The sequence below is a fragment of the Dromaius novaehollandiae genome, chromosome 2 (genome assembly GCF_036370855.1).
Source record: "Dromaius novaehollandiae isolate bDroNov1 chromosome 2, bDroNov1.hap1, whole genome shotgun sequence".
NCBI classification, from domain to species: Eukaryota; Metazoa; Chordata; class Aves; order Casuariiformes; family Dromaiidae; genus Dromaius; species Dromaius novaehollandiae.
In genome coordinates this window covers 152,623,298-152,646,146 of record NC_088099.1, presented here as the reverse complement: position 1 = coordinate 152,646,146, position 22,849 = coordinate 152,623,298, and the positions used below count along the sequence as shown (strand labels likewise).

Genomic DNA, 22,849 nt, shown 5'->3' with positions numbered 1-22,849 from the left:
TCTGATCAATGTGTAAAAGTATTTGAAGGGAGATTGTAAAGAGGATAGGGCCAGACTCTTCTCAGTGGTGCTTAGCAACAGGATGAGAGGCAATGGGCACCAGCTGAAACATGAGAAGTTCTGTCTCAACATAAGGAAAAAGTTCTTTACTGTGAGGGTGACAGAGCACTGGAACAGGTTGCCTGGGAGATTGTGGGGTCTCCACCCTTGGAGATATTCAAAAGCCATCTGGACAGGGTCCTGGGCAATGTGCTCTAGGTGACTCTGCTTGAGCAGGGTTGGACAAGAGCAGGGTTGGACAAGATGAACTCCAAAGGTCCCTTCCAACCTCAACTGTTCTGTGAGTCTCTACTTCCCCGTTCCTTGCTGACAGGAGCAGTGGCTGTCAGTGGTCAGGAGGAGTAGGATGTCCAGTAGGCCTTTGGTCCCAGGCATCCCTGGAGGTCCCCCACAGCCTGGCATCCCCAGCCATAGTGCCACCCACTTCAGATTGAGGTGGCCAAATGTTATGAGGTGGAGAGCATCTTCCAGATTGTTTCAGTTTTAAGGGTTGGTGGACTGCTCTGAGCTGTTGCTCATTGATTAGCACAGTGGTGCTGGGCAAATATTTTTGTGTAAGTTTAGTTCTGCTATTTCTGCCAGTTATGTGAGTTTTTTTCATAGCAACTGTCTAATTGTGCTTTAGCTAACAAAAGTTACATCCCTGAGAACGACATATCAAAGGTGAAACTGTAAGTCTCCAACATCAGCCTAGTTGCTTGAGTGATGTCAGCTCAGGAGGCCAAGACATCAGGGGTCCATTATTTTTATACCTATATTTTTTTTATATTCTTGTTACTCTGAGGGGTATGTGCATCGTGACACACTTTTGCTTGCATTCCCTCCTGTTAGACTTTTCCAGCCTCAGTACTTCCCAAGATAAAGTTCTTCATGCTGTATTATGCAGTATGCAGAAGTATGAGTTCATGTGTGACAGTCCTGAATTATGTCTTAGTTGTTTGCAAGACTTTTAGCAACCATTCACAATTATCAAGTATCTCTTTATTGTTTGATATTCTCTTAGCTTTTGTTTCCCTCTGATATTGTCCTCTGAAAAGGTTATATTTATTTCAAAGCCATTGCTAGATTTATCACCTAAAACAGTTTGTAGGGCAATCTACCAAAACAATTATTAAGGCCAGTGGATCACTCCTTTTTGGCACTATTTCTAAGGACCCTTCAGAGCAGACTTCAGACCAAATGAGTTATGGTTAGTTTGAATCCTGCCTTCTTATCTCCTGAGATCACTGTGATTCCTCCTGAGATCCCTGCAATTCCTCCCTTTCACTTTTTTTTTCTTTTTTGAGGCAAAATGCAGGTTTTAACATCCTTCTGAGTTAGTATCAGAACTGGAAGTACTTCACCCTGTGCTATGATTACACTGTCTGGCTTTTTTCCAGATACTACTTAAAATATGAGTGCAATCATGGTAGTGGATAAGTCTAAATGCCAAGAAATCTGGACCTCCTCTTTACATTTAATATTGTACAGGGACCACAGTTTCCACAGTTTCTTGGCTTAATGTTGGTGGGTAAAATATTAAGGATATATACCTACCTCCTTTTTCTTTCAGTTTAAGGCATATATATAAAAATAATATTACAGATCCAACATGAAGCTTCTCAGAAGTGTAGGCAGACTGAATTTTACTCATGAAGTACTAGCCTTCCCAGGCTAGGATGAGAGAGGGCCCGCTGCTGAGAAGGGTTGTCCTTTGCTCATGCCTCCAGTAGCCATCCTCTACAGTACAACCACTTCTGCAGGAGCAGTTGCCTCCACTCTGAATTCCTGGGCTCAAATATAAAGCAATGAACCTGTTTTGTAGCCTCAATAAACTGGTGTTAGATGCAAGCTATATCTGAGGTCACCTTTTTATCTCTATTTATAGATAGCACTGTTGAAATAAATCTATCTTTATGTTGTCTGAAGCTAGTAATAGAAACAGGCATTCAATCCCATCACTGAAAGTGAGGACTGCGCACAGAATTTTGAAAAGTGTTTGTAACCCCAATGAAAAAGTATGCAGTTGCACCGTTTTTGAATGTCATACTCCAGCTAGGGAGGCAACCATTCAATAGAAGCATTGTTTTAATTCCAAAGATAAATAGTATTTTCTATGTCAAAATGTATATATATTAATGCTTTCTGTTGTCTGCTTTATTGTAGTTCTTAATACTGCTGTAATGTAACATCAGAGAAATCTTGTTACTAAGTTAATAAAATAATTCATTTTTTAAAATATGCCACTATGCAAATAGAACTTCAAAATATGCAAAATGATATAATTGGAGTTAATTACTGTCTTGCTGCATATGCGTTGTATTAACAGTTTATAGTAAAAAGTATAATGATATCTTTTATATACAGATTGCTTAAAAGGAAAGAAGGCTGTTTATTAGTTTGAAAAGTATTTTGAGTTGAAAACCATATGATGATTTGTTTTCTTGTCAGAAAAGTGTACCAGTCATATAACACTCACATTCTTCTCATACAGAATATTTGTATAACCAGTATTCTTAAGAAATGTGAGAACAGATGTATTAACAATAAAAAGTTAAATATTTCCATTTTACATTTTATATTAACATGCTTGGAAGTTCTTCATTTCTTTTATTTTCTGAGCAGATTATTTTACCAGCAGAATCTCTGTGTGAGCATCTGCTAAAATTTCTTGAACACTTGCACAAGGCAGGAAGCAATCAAAACACACAAAAGCAAACTAATATGATTCAGGTGTCAGATTTCAATTAAATAGTAAGTTAAATAGTCTTCACTAGAAATAAAGCCAAACAATTTTCCTTTCTAAAATAAGTTCTAAGAAATTATCTTTTTCTCTGTGAATAATGTTTTAATTTGGAAGGTTTCATGGAGAAGTTTGGATATGTTTTGTCTAGCAAACATATTAAAACTGCAGAATAATAGTACAAAAATTATTTTTTATGCCTCCTTCATATGTATGCACGTTTATGAGGAAATAATTTACAATCATCACAAGTGAGGAAGGGAGACATTGCGCCAGTGATATCTGTTCTTATTGAGAAGTCACTATTTTTTATTTTTTAACTAAAATGTATATGCAGTCTTTTTCTGGATAAAAAAATCAAAATAAATTATAACTAATGAATGCAAATCTTTTGAAGAAATTACTATATCTACGCTTTTGCTCACTGCTGGTAGGTAGGGAGTCTTGTCTGTTCTCCCAGTATGCAGTTTATTCTGTAGTGATAGATATGGACTGTCTTTGCTCCAATATCCAGATATGATTAGGGAAATCCTAATCCAGATACAGACATAGGGAAACTGCCATTTTTTTCATCTGCTTCATAGATAAGCTTGGAATTTTGGAAGGATTTGTATGTACTAGGAAATTCTTTGACTGTAGTTATAACCGTATGGTTAAAGTTTCAGATTTTCTTTCTTTCCCCACTGTCATGCAAGTATAGCTGATCAGGGGCTTTCAGTTCAGGAAGCAAAACAGGCAATGGCAATATCGAGCACAGTCAGGTCAGTACGGCTCTGATGGATGAGACAGTGAATTAAAAATACAAGAGACAACTAAAGCTGTTATATTGCAGATTCCTGCATTGCCCCTCTGATGGAAGCTTCTTCCCCGTTGTAACTTTGGGTGGAGTGGGCTGTTGCAGAGGATGATTTAGTCATCACTTAAAGTCGGCCAGCACCCTAGCTGTCCTGACTAAGATTTATGCTGCCTTAGCTTTATCATATTTTAACCGATTTTTTGTATTAGTATACATTTTCTGGTTTTGGCCAAGCTTTGGTCTTTATTGCTTCATAATATAAATAATTTATTTTTTACTAGATGAATGCAATCCTAGAAAAGTCATCTTACTTGCAAGGGTTGTAACATCTCTCTCTCTCTCTCCCCTCCTTCTCCCCCCCCCCCTTTTTTTTCTTTTCCAAAGCATTTGGACATAATGAGTGTCCTGATCCTGGAGTACCAATTAATGCTCGGCGTTTTGGCGACAACTTTCAGCTGGGGAGCTCAATTTCTGTTATCTGTGAGGAAGGATTTATTAAAACACAGGGAACTGAAACAATTACTTGCATGTTAGTGGATGGAAAAGTAATGTGGAGCGGACCTATTCCAAAGTGTGGAGGTATGTATAATATTTCTTTTTGATTCAAGGTAAGATAACTTCTTATAAGTTGTCACCAGATGAAATTCAGACTTTTGCAAACGGATAGCACAAAGCCTTTGCAATGCCTACTTCTTAATGAAGTGGTCTAGTGCTGCATGAGGTGATATTACAGGACTATCTGCAGGAGTGAATTTCTCTCATCAGTGTTTTATGGGCAGAGGAAGAATGTGGACCAACTTGGCATGAACATCAATGATGCGAGTGCTGCTCTATGCTGTGTATGCTCTAACAATGAGAGCTCAACTCCGAACATTAGGCCAGCAAAGGGAACAGCTTATTTCGTTCATACTTTCAGATAGCTCTTATTTGGTACTGGTGGAACTACAGTTTCCCAAAGACACTTTTATGCTTGAAAGGATCACTCCTGCCTTTTTTCTTTTTAAAGCACACATTTCTCCCATTTGGGAGCTGTTCAGAGTAATGAGCTACAGTGTTAGCAGTACACTAGCAAGATTCATCTCCGTGTTTTTGAAATCCAGACCAGACAGTATCCTGACTGGCCTTGTTGATATGTAGGAGAAAGAAATAGCCTGGAAGAAAATCATTCTTTATTTTTTTGCTGAGCCTTATTTTAGTATATTCAAGGTTTCTGTTCTTCAGCTTACGCATTTGAATCTCTAAATCGTGTTCAATTTGTCACTTACTGTTCTTAAGCAATCATGAAGTCTGTTCTTCAAATTTTTGTTCTTTTCAATTCTTTCCCTCAGTTTCATTCAAAAGGATTTTTTTTTCTTTTAATGCAACTGTAGACTCTGAGTTCAGACAGAGAGAGGTCTTGGCTGTTGGACTGCTTATGTTCCTTCTATCCGCAGTGACACGGGGGCTCCGGAAGATTCCCTTAGCAGTTGTTCTTTCTCTTTATTGAAATTCAATGCTCCCTATCATCACCACCTCTAACATACAATGTTATGCATATTTCCTGGTATTTGTTTATATTAATGGATACAGAAAGAGATTTTTTTTTCTATGTTTCTTCTATATTCTTAAGATCTCTTCACCTCATGCAAAAGAAAAAATAATAATGAGTTCAGTTGGCTGTTTTCTTTTTGAAAAAAAATTAATCAAGAATGATGTAATCTGACTTACAAATATAGTTTCACTTATTTTTCTTTTAAACAAAAAACTTAGCTCTGATTTTCAGTATTTTACTAGCTTCCTAACAAAATTTGCTTAACTTTAGTACATGAATGTGACACCCTATAATGCACTTTGCAGCCAGTTTACTACCTGTGATAAATTATTACTGTATCATACGTATAAGGTGAGTTAGTTTCACTAGACAAAATTAACACAAGATAATCTGTTCCAAAGGTGATCTAAGACACCAGCTAGAACATATATTGGAATCCTACAGATCAGGACGCTGGTATATTCGAATTAGATGTATTTACCAAATATAGGACTAGTTTTTGTTTTTGCTTTTTTTTAATTGAAGACAAAATTTGAGGACAAAATGTTTTTAAGCTAGTAAAGTAGTTTGATCTAATGAGATGAGAGATTACTATATAGACACATGCATATGTATATATATATTTAACTGTGCACTGTCAGTCAGATCTGTGTACACATTTACCTGGAACACATAGCTGGTTCACGTAAGGTGAACTCTGCTAGTCCTAGACACATCTCATCACTTCTTCATGCATATCGAATCAAAGGTAAAAGCTCTCCATACTGAGTGGCAGACACTGAGTGTGACTGCTGAGCCCCTTTCTTCCTCCTGCAGCAGTGTGTCTCAGCACATAGGACAGAATCACTTAATAATAAATGTGGTGCAGATGGGATAGGGTCAGTGTATTCATTTTGGCAGGACAAAGTGCCTGAGGCCACTTCCAGCCCTCCCTGTCCCTGCCCAGGCCCCGGCCCCACCTCAGCCCAGCCTGGGCTGTCAGTCCCTGCTGCATGGTGCCGCAGTGGTGCCGGCTTTGTCCCTGGCCATGCAGATCCCAGTGTGCTCACGGGGCCTCCTGGATTGACTTCGGACTTGACACATCAAGTTGCATTTGCCTGATGGTCTCAGCAGCTGCTGTTACTGTGACCAGCCCGACCCTGCTCGCCTTGCGGAGGTCTGGGGTGATGGTGCCCTGTGGGAGAGGGCTCTGCCTGCCCCTGCCTGTGCCTGGTCACCCTCGACCCTCGGCTCATATTCTCTCACCAAGCAGCCCTGCCCCTGACACACTTGAATGTGGTATTCCTGTGTCCTTGTGCCTTTCATCCACCCGTTATGATGGCTATGCAGGTTTAGCAATGCTGTATTCCAACTCTGGTAGTACAGTGGCTGAGAATAGGACCATCTGGTGTTCTTATTCTTGTTGATATATTTTGTAGTTTATAGGCTCCATATGTATTATGAATATGTATAAGTGGTTATATGCAATAAAATGTAGTGATGATTAATGTTACAGCGTTAACCTTATGGTTGCTGATGTGATGATGTATTGAAATACCTTGCTGTTTGACTGGTAGTGTTTGCTGACGGTAGTGTGACTAAAAGACTTTAAGGTAAAAGTTGAGGAAGATGGTTTTAAAACCATCGGTGAGGTAAAAACCAATAAAGGCTAACATGCACACTTAGAAATGTTTGCAGCACATTTAATTCTGAACTTTCTACAGCTTTTAGAAAACTATTTTCACTCAATAGAAAGAGGATGGGCTATTATGTACTTAAAAATATAAAATGCCTCTTTACACAAGTTCATCAGTTTAGCATAGGAACTTGCAAATTTCTTGAAGAAAAATGAAGATCATACAGAAAGTGCTATATTTTTATTTTTACTAAGCTATTTTTCTACTAAACTGTTCTAAAAGAAGTGGTATAAGGCAAGGGTGGATACGGTACTGCTTAATCAAAAAGAATGATTTGCAGATAGTATTAAGATAGAAAAAATACAGAATTTTAAGACATGGCTGTTCTCTTTGGTAGAAAAATATTGTATGCATAACACTTTTAGTAGAGAGACATGTCTGTCAATAATACATTAGGACCTTTTCAGCCACTTTGCAATATAATGAAGCTCATTTCTTTTCATCATTTGTGCAGCGTTATATGCATAAATATCTACTGAAACAGCAGTGTTTTGAAACATTATGGTGCAGTTTTCTCTTCCTCCAAAGCAAGACGCTTCTGCCTTCTAAGTGGGTACTTACATAATTCTAGTCATCACAAAATTTGAGCATCTTCTAGAATTAAATAGATAAATAGATGTGACAATCTTATTTTTCTTCCACCTCTGTAGGAGGAATACATTGATTAGTTTATAGATCACGCATTTATTTAGTGCATTTATGCACTTAATTACTGTTGGGGCAGAATAAACTTCCTATCCCTTTTTTGCAGTAAATGAAGTCCCTGACCTAGTAAGAAATCAGCTTAAGGCTATCTGCTAGCTTTACTTGCAACTGGATCAAGTCAGTATTAAATCTACATGCCGTAGTAATTTTCCTCTGTCCTGACTCCAGCTGTGCAGGAGTCAAGTTATGTCCTCATCTTCATAAGATCTCCTGATAGAGGTCTCATTTGTTTTGGAAGTGAATATCAAAGCTTTCTGGCAATAGGGAAAATGCTTTTAGAAACTTGTGTTTAGAAATAAGGGACAAATAATTGTTGCATTCAGCTAGGTAGAAAATCCATAGAGTGTATAACAGCATTCTTTCATATGCTTCACTCACTTAAGCTTTTTATTCAATAATAGAAGAAAACATTAAGCAAGTATAAAAATCAGTCTCTACATACAGATGCATATGATGTAAATAAATATTTGTGTGTGTCTGGTGAGCCTGGCAAGCAAATGTAGAATGCTCATCAGTCACTTTACGAAATGAATTTCAGCTAGCTTGATAATATCAGCTGTGTGTGAACTTTGAGGTTTGGTAAAATCCAGGGTCATCTGATGAATTTGCTTAGAAAGGTATCCTAAAACTGAGCATAAGTATTTGTGTTAGTCCCTGATGGTTCAGATTCTGGGAAGCTCAGCAAGTCTAATTTGGGCTGAATCAAATCCTTAATTAGCAATTAAGTAAAGGAGCTTATGATAACAATAAATCTATCATGCATTTGTAGTTCTATAGGGCAATGTATTTACACTAATATTTATCAGAACCAATAAAGTATTTGAAGTATGTTACTTCTAACAAATTCTAAGGAATTGTATGTGTCTAAGTTGCCATATAGTTTACCTGGTTATTAAATATACTAATTTTAAAGTTCAGATTCTTCTCTAAGTATGTGTACATATGAACAAATCCCATTCTTGGCACATATCCAAGCCATGTGCAAGAGAGAAGATTAATGTGGCAAAGATCCTTAGTTTATTCCTGATATCACTTCATTTGATACCAGGGCACCCATTACTAATGCCTTCTACTGGCGTAACAATCACAGCTTGCAGCTTAGCGTATCTGCTCACTGCCGCCTTTTACTTTTCAGTGATGTTTAAAAGTTCTGCTCTCCAGAGTACAGTGCCCTTACCCCAGTAGTGGATTTGGGATGTCCAGAATATTTTGAAGAAATAAGGCTATAATAGAGTAAATATTTATTGTTTTGAATCCCCTGAAAACTATAAATTATCCTATTCTACCAACATCTCCTCCTGAATGAATATAAGACTGATAATCTTCTCAAGCTGAACCTGCAGAGTTCACATTCATTTAGTTCAATTCTTATTTGTATAGCACATACAGGAAAAGTGCGTTAGTTTTGATTGAACTTTCCCTAGAATAAGGTGTATTCAATGTGTGCTGTAGTGTTGTTGAGAACTCTTTGAGAAATCGAGTAAGTCTTTGCTCTCAATCTGGACACCATCAGTGCAAATCTACCACTCAAAGGATGTTGATGGAAAGAAGAGTGCTATAAACGGTTTTAGTTTACTGTGTGCTCTGTTTGATTTACCACTCTCCCCCAAAGATGCTACCTGCTTCTTCATAGCTGACATCTTGGGGGAGTAACGAATTCTGCTTCTGCCTGTTTGCTTGTGTAAGGCACCGATCCACATGTTGCTTCTTCTCTTCTTGACCTCACATGGAATATATATAGATAGGTCTGATCAAAAACGTTTTGTGATAGAAAGATTGTTTTTTGTGTAAAGTTGTATTTACTAATCAATTCAATTCTGTTGATTTTTCTGTTATCCATGGAACAGTCATCATTTCCTCAAAATAAAAAGAAATTGTAGACTGTTCATCATTTGAGTCTGTGGTCACCAATTTAAGAGCATGCTCTCTGTAATGCTTTCAGCTCCTCTTTTAAACACTGCTTTGTTGACCATCTTGAAAGCCATCACATTTGTACATTGCACAGGTGTCTAAATTATATTGCAGGTCACTAAATAAGGCTTTTAATATTTATGCAGTTATGGTAGCTAGTGAAAATCGACTCTTAAACTATTTTGTTCTCCTCACCTTCCCTTTTTCTTATGGTCTTGTCAAATTCTTCTCGCATTATCAGACGTCACATTTTCACCAAAGAAAGCTTGATGAGATCTCTTCACAAGGTCGCAAGTATTGCACATCCATGCAAGTTTCAGCAACTGAGAAAAGCTTTTTATGTAGTATCATTCCTAGCTGCTTCTTCTGTTCTTTAGATTCTGAGTAATCCATTTTAATTTTTAAAAAAGAGCTTATTAAATCTCCCTATGTGCAATAATTTTTACTGAAGTAGCTTGACTCACTCAAGGACACCAATTTGCAAGTACTTCAGTGAGTGGAAAAAGTTTAGTTTAGAGTCAAGTACTTTAAAAATTAATTTGACCTAGGAATAAATAATTACAATTAATTAGTGAAACACTGTAACCTGAAGAAAATATATTTTGTTCTTCTAGAGGAAAATATATTCAGAGATCAGTTGCTTTTCTATCTTGTCTCCTGCAGAGCAATGAGATATTCATTTGCCATATTTGTGTATATAGGTATGCTTATGTATAATCATGCATATGCAATAATGTATATGTAGAAAGATGGGGTTTTGTTGATGTTTATACAGAGGTTGAATAATATATGTTCAGTTTACTCTATTGAATATACATTAAATTCGTAAACTGTGCTAGACATTTTAAATTGCCAGAAAAACATTATGATTTTGTAATCTATTTTAAAAACTTTAGTACTTCTAGTGATGGAATCACTGCATTTCTTACATGTCTAGAATTTGAGATAATTCTGTGAATTTATTTCTATGTTTAGGGAATATCTATCTCCCACTGAAAAAAACCCAGCCAACCAGCATCAAAGCCCTCCCACAGTCTCTTCCTCATGCCTCCATACCACTGAAGATGATCTCACCTAAGTCTGATGACACATGCACTTAACTTCACCTACTCAGATTTAATCGGTTTGCATGCATGTATGAAATTAAGAACCTGCACAGTTTTGCAAGACTTAAGCCTAAAAGATCTGTCCTTCAAAAGTATCGGTTTCAGGGTTCTGAGCCTTCCCATCTGTGAGATGATGTCAGCTTTGGGATGGACTAGTGCTCTCCATAGCCAAAGTCAGCATCAGGCAAAAATGCTCACTACTACTGAGAATATCTCTTCTGCCCTATGACTGATTGTCTTGCCACTGATCAGCTAGTGGGAACTTCCTTCATTCTGTACCAGATTCCTTTCAACTGTTTAAGAAGAACTGTTATCAAAGAAATACACTTGATCTCTGTAATACCTGCAGCTGTGGAGATTATTCCTGTAATTAATGTGCCATTAAGCCATTGCAAAACTTCAGACATGATTACAAACTACTCTGTTTTGAATTATGTTTTCGTTCAATTTGCCTAACTCATATTTACTCACTATCTCTAAGAGAAATACTACATACTATTTCTAATATCTCTATGTATACATTAAAATATTTAATATAAATATTTATTATATTTGCAAAATGCTTTAAAATAGCAGCTAATTCTGTAAGAATGGTAAGTATGTCTTTTTCATGAATGAGGAATTTGAGCTGCCAACAAGGCAAGCAAAATGTGTGTGGTCACAATGTGGAACCATGTCAAAGGTAAAATAACAGTTCAATAGTTTCTAACCTGGTACTCAGTTAAAACTTCTCCATGCATTTTTCAAATCTCTGTGCTCACAAATAGAAACAGGAGTAACAACAGTTTTTAAACACTTCATTTTGCTCCACATCTTTTATTATAGGAGAGTGGATTGTACCCGTAAGAGTGCAGTATAATAGCTCTTGCCAGCACTTATGGAACACAGTTTATTTTATCTTTTTAAGGTTTTAATTCAGCTCTCTCCATCTAATTCCTAGTCTTATACAGCTTCTGTCAGCTTTGAGGCTTTATTGCATCTTGCAAATGGATTTTTTTAATGTGTTCAGTATGGATGTCTTATGCTGAAAGTGATAATTATGAACTGCAAATAATAAGTCTGTGCTATAAATTATGCCTTTTTCTTTGTTTCATTTTTAGCTCCATGTGGTGGGCATTTTTCATCTCCCAGTGGAGTAATCCTCTCTCCAGGCTGGCCAGGGTATTATAAAGACTCCTTGAATTGTGAGTGGGTGATAGAAGCTGAACCAGGACACTCTATCAAAATTACATTTGAAAGGTCTTGACTAATGTTTTTCTTACTTAATATTGTTTAGTTTATACCCAGAAGCAGAAGTTTATTAGCTTTGTCATAAAATTAATTTGCACTTTGTCTGAAATGAAGCGACTGTATTATTGGTTAGGATTTTCCAAAACACCTTAGTGCCTTCAAAGCATAAAATTTGTCTTCAGTGTAATTTCCACTTCTGATGCACTGAAAAGCTGTTGAACTTCCTATCCTCTTACATGTATTTGAGCCTGTCTACCCCAGCTAACGTTTTTGTCTGTTCTTAGGGTTTACTGTTTAATTTACTGATAACTGTGTGGCTGTGATGAATTATTCTTATGCAGCCATCCTCAAACATTATTTGTTAGTTTTTTGTTTTACATGTATTTAGGCATATGGCCTCTTGTGTTTTAATTGGTTTCTGAAATACTAGTCCTGAAGCAACATTCACATGAGTTTAAAGATCTGTCTGCATGGATTGTTTGTGCTTGTAATACTACCTGCAAATTGTACCTGTATACAACACCATAAGAGGAAGCCATTTTTTCAGTAGCAATGCTGGATTTAACTGGAAAGATCTGAAGGAAGTACACGAGTGGATTTCATATGTTATTTATCTCCCAATCTACTTAAAGAATAACATAATTACCTTTTCATAAAAAAGAAAAGAAAAAAAGAATCTAATTTTGTATTTCAGCCCCTTTTTAGCCAGAGGAGGTATTACTGTATTTCATTAAATGTCTTTGTCATTTTTTAAATGCTTTAAGTTTTAAATTATTTCATCCTTTCTTTAAACACAGTGGGTGAAGTCTTGAACTCTGAATTAAGCGCGTGCAGATTTTTATCCATTGTGAATATTTAATTGAGGTCAGCTGCTCTGTTTTTGTGAAAGGAATGTGTGCTCTCAGGGTGCAATTCTTGTTTATATGCACTGCAACATTCAATTTTGTCTACATTACTGCCTGTTACTTCAGGGCGCTTTCTGATTCCAAGGATCCAAGTGTGCTGAAGATGTTAAAGTGCTCATGTTAGCAAAACATGGGCATTTCATTTAAGCTACTTAAGGGAAAGCAAAATATAAAATTTAATTCAAAAATGCTGTATGTTCTACATATTTTCAAGTATGTTCTGTATTCTTCCTGTTAACTGTTATATAGTTAATTGTTAGATTGCTAATAAGTTAGATCATGATCCAGGAAAAAAGAAACTATGATAATTAAAGTTATAGTGCACAAATATCATGGAAGTACTTTTCAATTGCTGTTTTGACTACTCCTGGACACAGTCAATCTGAAGAGAAGATGTTGCTTCAAGTTAATGTAATTTAAAAGTTGCTTTTTTCCATGGTATGAAATTTATCATTTTCTCTTAGCAAAATTTCTCATTGTGATAAAGTGCTGTTTAAAACTTCTTCTAATACTATTGTTTACACTATATTAATATCATGAAATGATATTATATAAGATCAGTGGACAGGTAATACAGATACTATGTCACGTCATTAGCATCAAATGAAAGTAGTCTTCCACTTTCACTAATGCTGTACATCAACTTAAAATGAAAACTTACCAATTACTGATAATTAAAGTATAAAAGAGAAGTGAATAATTTCCTCCTGCACAAATCCAGCAAACTCATACTAGTTCAAAATTTAGACAGATTATTCATTTATTCCTCCTCTTGTAAATCAGAATGAAAAATAAAAATTTTGGAAACTTCTGTTAATTCATGTCTGTGAAAAGAAAATAAATTATCAAATCATTCCAAATAGTTAATTTTTAATTCAATGTTTCATTTTGAACTAAGGTTTCAATCTGAAAAGTATTTTCAAACATTTGCTTTTTTTCCCCCAAAAATTCTAAATCAGCTGCATTTCCTTCCCTTGTGCCTGAGTTTCATTAAATCTGACTCTCTCCTGCATATGCACTTTGTTGTGTATTAACATCTTTTCATAAAATTGCACAATTTTTATTATTCCTGTGAGAAAAAGAAGTAACAAGATGTGCTCTCTTCAGATGACAGAACAAACTCTTGTTCTCTTTATAACCTAATCTCATTATCACACTTTTTCTTTCCCTCTTTTTCCATCACTGCTCCTTCTTGACACTCTTGTCACTTGCCATAATTTGGACTGATATGCCTATTGGTGAGATGCAGCAAGGTGAATACAGAGAGGCCCTATTTACATATAGATGTGTTTATGTATTTTTGTGCATGAATATGTATAAAAATATATCTCTATATATTCTTACACATACACTTAGATATATAATTATCTGGATGTAAAAAAAATACTACATACACTTAATAGTGAAATATATATTCATAGTGCAGTAAAACAAAAACATTCTGTAAAATATTAATGTAATGTTTTTACTTAGCTTTTTTTTTCTTTTTTAATTAAATTCACAGTCTGAAAAATGGATGTAATAGCTTCTCTTTAAAGACTCATGCTAGTCTGACTGTCCTTGTTCCACTCTTTCTGCTTGTGAAACTTTATCTGGCTTTTCTCAAGATAGAAAGTAAATTTTGTTAAAATATACACCTTTAAAACTACAGCCAAATTACTTTCTCTTTTGATTAAAAAAAAATTAAACTCTCATTTTATCTGACTTTTACATTTCACAGAATCACAGAATGATTGAGGTTAGAAGGGACCTCATGAGGTCATCTAGTCCAATCCCCCTGCTCAAGCAGGGTCACCAAAAGCAGGCTTTTGCATATCTCTAAGGATGGAGACTCCACAACCTCTCTGGGCAACCTGTTCTGGTGTCTGACCACCCTCACAGTAAAAAAAAGAATTTCCTTAGATTCGGATGGAACTTTCTGTATTCCAGTTTGTGCCAGTTTGCACCACTGAGAAGTGTCTGTCTCTGTCTTCTTTACACCCTCCCCTACACAGATTGGTAAGAACCCTGCTTGACCTTTCTCTTTCTCCAGGCTGAACAATCCCAGCTCATTCAGCCTCTCCTCATATGCTTCTCATATGAGAGATGCTTCAGTCCCTTAATCATCTTAGTGGCCCTTTGTTGGACTCACTCCAGTATGTCAATGTCTCTCTTGTACTGGGGAGCCTAGAACTGGACACTGTACTCCAGATGTGGCCTCACCAGGCTTGAATAGAGGGGAAGGATCATTTCCCTTGACCTGCTGGCAGTGCTCTTCCTAATGCAACCCAGGATACCATTGGCCTCTTTTGCTGCAAGGACACATTGCTGGCTCATGTTCAACCTTCAGTCCACCAAAACCCCCAGGTCCATTTCTGCAGAGCTGCTTTCCAGCAGGTCAGCCCCCAACCTGTACCAGTGCATGGGGTTATTCCTCCCTAGGTGTAGGACCCTGCACTTCTCTTTGGGGAACTTCATGAGGTTCCTCTCTGCCCATATTTCCAGCCTGTCAAGGGCCTTCTGAATGGCAGCACAGCCCTCTGGGGTATCAGTCGCTCCTCCCAGTCTTGGATCATCAGCAAACTTGCTGAGGGTGCACTCTGCCCCGTCATCCAGATCATTAATAAATAGGTTGAACAGTATTGCACCCAGTGTTGGCTCTTGGGCTACATTGCTCATTCCTGGCCTCCAATTAGACTTTGTGCTACTAATCACAACTGATCAGTGCCACTGCACTCTGCCATTTAGCCAGTTTTGAATGTACCTCACTGTCTGCTCATCTTGCCCATATTTCTTTCATCAGCTTGCCTGTGAAGATGTTATGGGAGACAGTGTCGAAAGCTGTACTGAAGTCAAGGCAGATAACATCCACTGCTCTTCCCTAATCTACCCAGCCAGTTGTTCCATCACAGAAGGCTATCAGGTTGGTTAAGCATGATTACCCCTTGGTGAATCCATGCTGACTACTCCCAATTACCTTCATGTTCTTCACGTGCCTGCGAATGGTATCCAGGATTAGCTGCTCCATCACCTTTCCAGGGATCAAGGTGAGGCTGACCAGCCTGTAGTTCCCTGGATCCTCCTCCTTGCCCTTTGTGAAGATTGGAGTGCCATTTGTTTTCTTCTGGTCCTCAGGCACCTCTCCTGATCACCATGACCTTTCAAACATGATTGAAAGTAGCCTTGCAATAACATCTGCCAGCTCCCTCAGCGCTTGTGGGTGCATCCCATTGGGGGCCCATGGACTTGTGGATGTCCAGTTTGCCTAAATGATCTCTAACCCAAACCTCCTCAACCAAAGGAAAGTTTTCTTTTCTCCAGACTTCTTTCATGATCTCTAGAGTCTGGGATTCCTGAGGGCTGGTCTTAGCAGCAAAGACTGAGGCGAAGAAGGCATTCAGTACCTCAGCCTTTTCTGAGTCCATTTCACCTTTGTCCTCAAAAAGAAGCAGTGAAAAGCGCTATTTGCAGGCTTGCTTTGTGCAAATACTAAGAATTGCAATTGATACATGTAGTTATTTGAAATAAATTTTTCTGTCTCTGTCACAGAAAAACTTTTTTCATACATGTCTGGAACCTTTAAATTCTTTCTTTTGGGATTTTTTTGAAAAGTGAGTACAGATTTCCTGCAGAATGTTATCTTGGTATTACTTTTCAGTTTATCACTTGCACAGTAATTTCTGTTCACTTTGTATCTCCCATCTTCCTACACTTTCTCCTTTATGACATTGCATATGGGCAAACTATTGCATTTGATGTCTGTCTACTGAAGTGTTTCTGTGCTGTGGAACCAGTGACTTAGTGAAAAGAAGAAACAGATCTGCAGACAGAGCTATTGTATTAATTTTTCTTTTGGGTACTTTCAGGTTTTGCCTGTGGACTTGCTCAGTCTGAAGTAGTCTGAAGTTTTTAGTACTGTTATACAGTTATAACTATCTGTTTTTTTTGTTTTTGTTTTAAGTCACTATCTGTACAGGCTGAGTTGAAATGGTAGAAGGGAGAAATGTGAGTGCCATTCTTCATTGTAATGGATTGTTTATCGTGAAGCCTAATTATGAGTATTTAAATGCTAGGGATGTTAATCATCAAACTGCTGATTGGAGTACTAGTCACATTTGACTAATGAAGGCATGCTGTGAGGTGGGGTATTCTGCTCAAGCCCTGACGCTGCGCTGAGCTGATAGGCTGTCTCTTAGAAGCCAAGATGCGTGTCCTAAATATGAAAATTACTACATCTGTGCAAAGAAGATAAAAAAAAAATGCTGTCTCCTTCTGTGGTAAAGTTTGTTTCACTCCTGTCTGGTTGACTGAATGTTTGTGCATCCTCTGTGAGAAAGGGCTGTGTGTAGTAATGACGCCATCCAGATTAATTTAAGAATAGTGGCTAATTAAGTAGGGAAGAACGTTACTCTGTCAGGAGCACAAATGATTTCTTATTCCATTTCCTAATCAATCCGCAATGCACCAGAGACTAACCAGGTAATATGTAAATTATCAGGTAGCCAGGCTGATTGTCAAGTGGAAAGATGTTCAATGAGAAAATGATATAAGCATGACCATACAAACTAAATTTAAATTGATCACTTTTCTGAGACAAATAAGCAAACAAAGGCATAGTACATAATCCTTTTTTCACAGCTCTTTCAGCCCCTCTCATTAAAAACTGTCCCCTCTTTTTTTTGGTTGCTTGCTTATTCTTTCTCAACACCTTATTTTTCCGCTGTTTGTGTTGTTTGTGGTATGTATTCTTTAAGCAACATTTACTCATGAGGGAATTTATCTTATCATTCTTGCCTTTGGAGATTCTACTTAATTTCATTATGTCTCCCCTGGCCTGATAGTTACCTTTTTATTTAGGAAGAGATGTCCAGGCAGACGCATTTTTAGACACTTTCTTTTTTAAGTATGCTTTTGATAAGGGAACTAAGAAAGCAAAAAAAGACAAAATGAGGTGTTTCTAAGACTGCTTCTGCTCTGTGTGCGGTTAGTGAGAAAAACAAAAAATACTGGAAGAAACACGTTGCTGCCTAGTTCTTCAGCATTTCAGCAATACACATATCATTGCGACTTTGATGCAAAAGAAGAGAAAAAGCAAAAAAAGAAACTTTCAGCTCTCCTGCTTCTAGGTTCATGGTGCTTTCCCTCTGTAACTCTCTGTTATTTTGTTTCTGTGGTCTTTTTTTCTATATTATTTTATTTAAACAGGACAGGGCTAAAAGAAAACATGTTTTGGAGGTGTAATTTGGCTTCTCTTCTTTTTCCAACTCCTTTAGCTCTTTAGGCTTAGACTTGTGGGACATAGATGCTGGAATATTGAGTTCTTCTGTATCTTGGCGTTAGTCTTCTACTTCCTTGAATGGATTTCACAAAACCGAATTAGCCCTCTAAGTGAATTGGAGAGACAGTCAGGAACATCTGAAGGGTATTTGTAGTATCCTGCTGTTAATTATTTCCTTTAATGCTGGAAGAGTTTTTCAATAATCCATCTGAGAGTCCATTAAAGCAGTGTGATTGATGTAAGATCTATCATAGCAAGAGAGAGAGAAAACACTCAGACAAAAGCAGATGCCAAACAGTTTGGGCTTACTGCTACCATGTAAAACAAGAAGAGCAAGGAGGTATCTAGCAGCACTGTCACATACTGCTTTTCCCTGATAAAGACAGCACAAATACTTTCTGTAAAGGGACATTTCCCTTTGCAGAGCTTTTTAAATATATTCCTTTTTTTTCTTTTCTTTTTGATGCTTTTTTTTCTTTTTTTTGTTTGTTTTTTGTTTTGCTATTACTTCTGCCACTACTTTGGACCAAATAAGTTCCTTGACTGGAACAAGTTTTTGGAGTCTCAGAGACAGGTTAAGTAATTACATGCCTGCTTATAGATTTTAAGGGTAAACATTCAGAGTAGAATTCTTTGATAATATAAAATACTTTCATGATATTTGTGCCAAATAGAATCGATGTAATAAAGGAGCATATCAACATGTCCTTTTTATCTTTTACTTATTTTTTCCAAAAAAGACAGTGGTAAATTATTTTGTGCTATAAAATAATAAATAAAGGTAGTATTAATCTATGCTAGCAGGCCATGGTTTTCTTGCTTTTCTTTCCTGCAATACAAAGCAGCTCAGGAAGTTGAAACTTACTTCTCATCTTACTAGAGCACGTAACTAAAATTCTATTATTATATTAATTACATTATATGATATATTTTATTGGTGTTGTAGGTATTATGTACAGAAATAATTCAAAGAACCTGATCAGGAAACAAGCATGGTTTTAAATATATGGCATAGTTTGTATGTTTGTTGAGTTTGTTTTAACTGCTTCTTATATTTGTGTGTGTGTGTGTATTTCCTCAATTCTAGATTTCAGACGGAACTCAATTATGATGTTTTAGAAGTTCATGATGGACCAAATCTATTATCACCACTTCTGGGATCTTATAATGGTACACAGGTCCCACAGTTCCTCTTTAGCAGTAGCAATTTCATTTATCTTCTCTTTACAACTGACAACAGTCGTTCCAACAATGGATTCAAGATTCACTATGAAAGTAAGTCATTCTGAATCGTATGATTTGATTTCCCCATCTCTGCTTGCTATAGTCATAAATATATATATAATATATAAAATTTATATATATACATATATATACACACATATTCATATATATAAAGATGTACAGGTCTCTTCTACAGTAAATTCCTGAATCAGACCTCCCATTTCTCCAACTGAAAAAGATTTGGTGATATTAAACTGCAAAACAATGATCAGAAATTTCTTTTATAATCTAATATCATTGCTTTTGTGCTGCATGCTTTAAGAGTCAGAAGATGGGAACGGGTATCAAATACAGTTCTTCTGGATGTTGCTCTTATGCCTCATTCTTATCTTTTATGCTGTTGGCACAATGCATTTTTGCATGAGTAAAACTTCATAAAATCAGTAGGATTATGAAAATCTATGACAAATACCTGAATTCCTGGCCTGATTGATGTTCCTACAGCTCTCACTTAGTTAATAAGAAATGCAATTTACACTAATCAGCTGAAAATCAAACTACTGAATTGCTTGATTATGGATTTTTTTGGTATCTAAAAAGCTGCATGTATGATTTGTTTGTTATAATTCTGAAATATACAAATTATTGCAGTAATATGTAGTATACTGTAGCAAGTATCCATAAAATATCATATCTTTATGAATTTTGTTAAAATCATATATGTTGATATATGATCAGGCCCTTTACTTTTTGTGTTTCTAAATATATCTTTTAATGGATCACATTTTCCTGTGATTTCTTTAAAATCACTGTCTAATCTGTTAGTAAAGGTCATGAACACATTGTTTTCTATCTATATTTTGCTTGTTTCTTGTACCTATTGGGAGTAGCACCAGGGAATTCTCATATTGTCTTAATTTTTACGTCAATTATGACCATTTTACACTATTCCTGACTGCTAACGATAAGGATATTAAATGCAGTATGTGTGGAGATGACTTCAGTCACATAAAATTTGGTCTATTGGAGTTACTGGGAACTCCAGCAAATGCCACGTGAAGCTGTATTTCAAAGTGCTGGCAGTTTATCTCAGAAGATTAGTTCAAAATTCTTTCCTGTCCCAGCCCTCACCTGTACACTTCCATTGATATCGTTTTGTATGTTTGGAGAACTGATGGTTTGGTTAAGTTCTCATCCATTTTGAAGTATAAAAGATGGCTATCATGATGGCCATGGTAAACAATGTGATGGCTGCAATAGCAGCAGGATGTGATTCATTATCTATAAGATTCTTCCAATTTTTCTGTATATACAGTAACACCAAGAAGCATAATATAAGGATAGTTTACTGAAAGGGTCCAATATTGAACCTTTTTTTCTTCTTTCAGCACAGCGAAGTTTGTAAATTAGAAATATCTAGAGTTTATTTATTTATTTATTTATTTTATTATTATTAATTTTAATCCAGGTGTGACTGTTAATACTTACTCTTGCTTGGATCCTGGCATACCAGTGCATGGACGTCGTTATGGACATGACTTCTCTATAGGTTCCACTGTCTCATTTAGTTGTGATCCAGGTTATAGGCTGAGTCACGAAGAGCCTTTGCTATGTGAAAAAAATCACTGGTGGAGCCACCCTCTCCCAACTTGTGATGGTAAGGATGAATGGTTAAAATACTGGATACTGCAAACATACTTTTACCTTTTACATGCTGATTACCTAAAATTCTGAGTACCTTAAAAACATACATATTCTGACAAACTGTTATTAACTTCAGTTAAATGTTAGAGGCTATAAAAGCTCTAATTTTAAGAACAAATAATGTTTGGGGGAATTAATATCATCTCCTCCTCTGTGTGAGGAGGTATTTAGTAATAAAAGTAGAAAAAGAATATACAATTCCATGAATCAGTAGATTACTGAGAGTATGTCTGTCTGAATATATGTTACTGTGAGCTGATAGCCAGTTAGCTCAAGGCATGCAAGGATAATCTGTACATCTGCTTGCATATCATTTCTTATGAGCTACAAATGTTTGTGGTCGAGTACCCATCTATGGACACTGACCTGTTGACATATAAAGTGTGAGATGTGGTTTAACTGCATCTCACTCAAAGACTGCATTTTCTCCAGTTTCATCTTGATTGCTATGTTCCTACCTTGCCATTACAACTTACCACCCATCAATCACTATATGCATTGATCAATGCCACATTATACTTGATGATTATGTAGATGATTAAACCAAACAAAAATGGTATTGAGTGTCACTGTGTGATACATTTCAGAGTCTCCAATATACAAAAAAGAGCGTGCTTGAAAAATTATCTAATAGTTCCTGTGACCTCTTGTTACCTGAATTGGTCATTTTAAGCCATTTTCACACTTAAACTGATATCCATTATATTTATATTCAGAAAGGATATTGTAAAGTTGTTTATTAGGTTCTAAATTTGAGATGTTTTCCTCTCTAAATAAATGTAGTATTTGAGTATGGAACACCCTTTTCTGTTAACAAAAATACTATCAGGAATAATGTACCTGCTTAATTCTAGGGTATTATTTAACAAAAATTTTCTATTCAAGTTTTATGAGATAAATAATGCAGGTGGTCTTGTGTTTAAAAAAAAAAAAAAAAGTCCTTAGACTTAGTTTCTAGTGATACTTGGCTAGAAAGAAAAAAGCCAAATGTGTGAGAAAAAAGCTAAATGTGTGAGGAGGCTAAAGAATTAACTCATTGAATCAGGGGTGTATGATTTTCCATGTGGAAATATATTCATTTTCATTCTATTTCTTTCTTTAAAAAAAATGGCAGGGGTTTTATTGGCCTTTATCTTATTTAATTAGCAAATGCTTTATTTTTTTGTACTTGACTGAGTTGAACATGTAAGGATATGATGATAGTAGGAATTTGTGGTGGTAGAGAGGAGAGTGATTAATCCCTTCTCTGAAGATGGCATTCTCTAGTTCAGCGCGCCCAGGTCCTAAAGGAGTTTGGCTTCTCAGTCAGATTTTTGCAATGAAGAATTGCAGGATTCCTGTAGCTCACTGTCAAGGAGGCTATAGATTGCTGAATATGCCATAAAGAGAAGATATGTTTTCTCATGGTGATAGGTACTAGATGCTAACCATCTAAAACAAACAGTATTAACACACTCCGTATGACTGTGGTGCTCTGCTGTGCTGTGTGTTACGTATTGTGATAAATTTCTTCCTCAAGATGCTGAACTCGCATGCAATTCATTAACTAAATGGGATTCCTTTTTCTCTAGAGCACATTGCTAAATGGCAATTGTCCATTGAATAAATATACTCCAAAGGCAGGACTGAGTACATTTATTCTAGTAAATTTAATCAATTCATGGTTGAACTCATTTTAATTTAATTGCTGAATTTCTTCTCTGGTGGAATGTTTTTAAGTACGATCCAGAGTCCTTGCATCCCCAGGGAAAAAAGAGCATTTTCTCAATGGGTTGTGTAAGCTGTGAGGATGGGTTTTTATTAATTGTGCCACTAAGAAACACATTGGTCACTGTTCCTACTCATTCGATATATTACTCTGACAGTTTCTGAGGAACAGAGTTAAATTCTTCCTGGTAGGTCTTTTTAATAACTGCATCTCTTTTTGATAATTACGTCATGTAGCAACAATTACATAAACAGCCTGTGACAATTTATGAGTGTAAGTGTTTTGGAGGAGAAGAAATATTAGAAAAGCAAAAT

General features: G+C 36.3%; 1 protein-coding gene across 1 annotated transcript in view; it reads left to right on the top strand.

Annotated features, from left to right (window-relative positions):
- Window positions 1-22,849, top strand: part of CSMD3 (CUB and Sushi multiple domains 3) — a 693,764-nt gene that overhangs the window by 400,797 nt on the left and 270,118 nt on the right. The window contains exons 16-19 of the mRNA XM_026101199.2: window positions 3,963-4,157; window positions 11,608-11,746; window positions 18,987-19,174; window positions 20,592-20,780. Coding sequence (XP_025956984.2) covers window positions 3,963-4,157; window positions 11,608-11,746; window positions 18,987-19,174; window positions 20,592-20,780 — 711 coding nt within the window. The remainder of the gene's footprint in view (window positions 1-3,962; window positions 4,158-11,607; window positions 11,747-18,986; window positions 19,175-20,591; window positions 20,781-22,849) is intronic.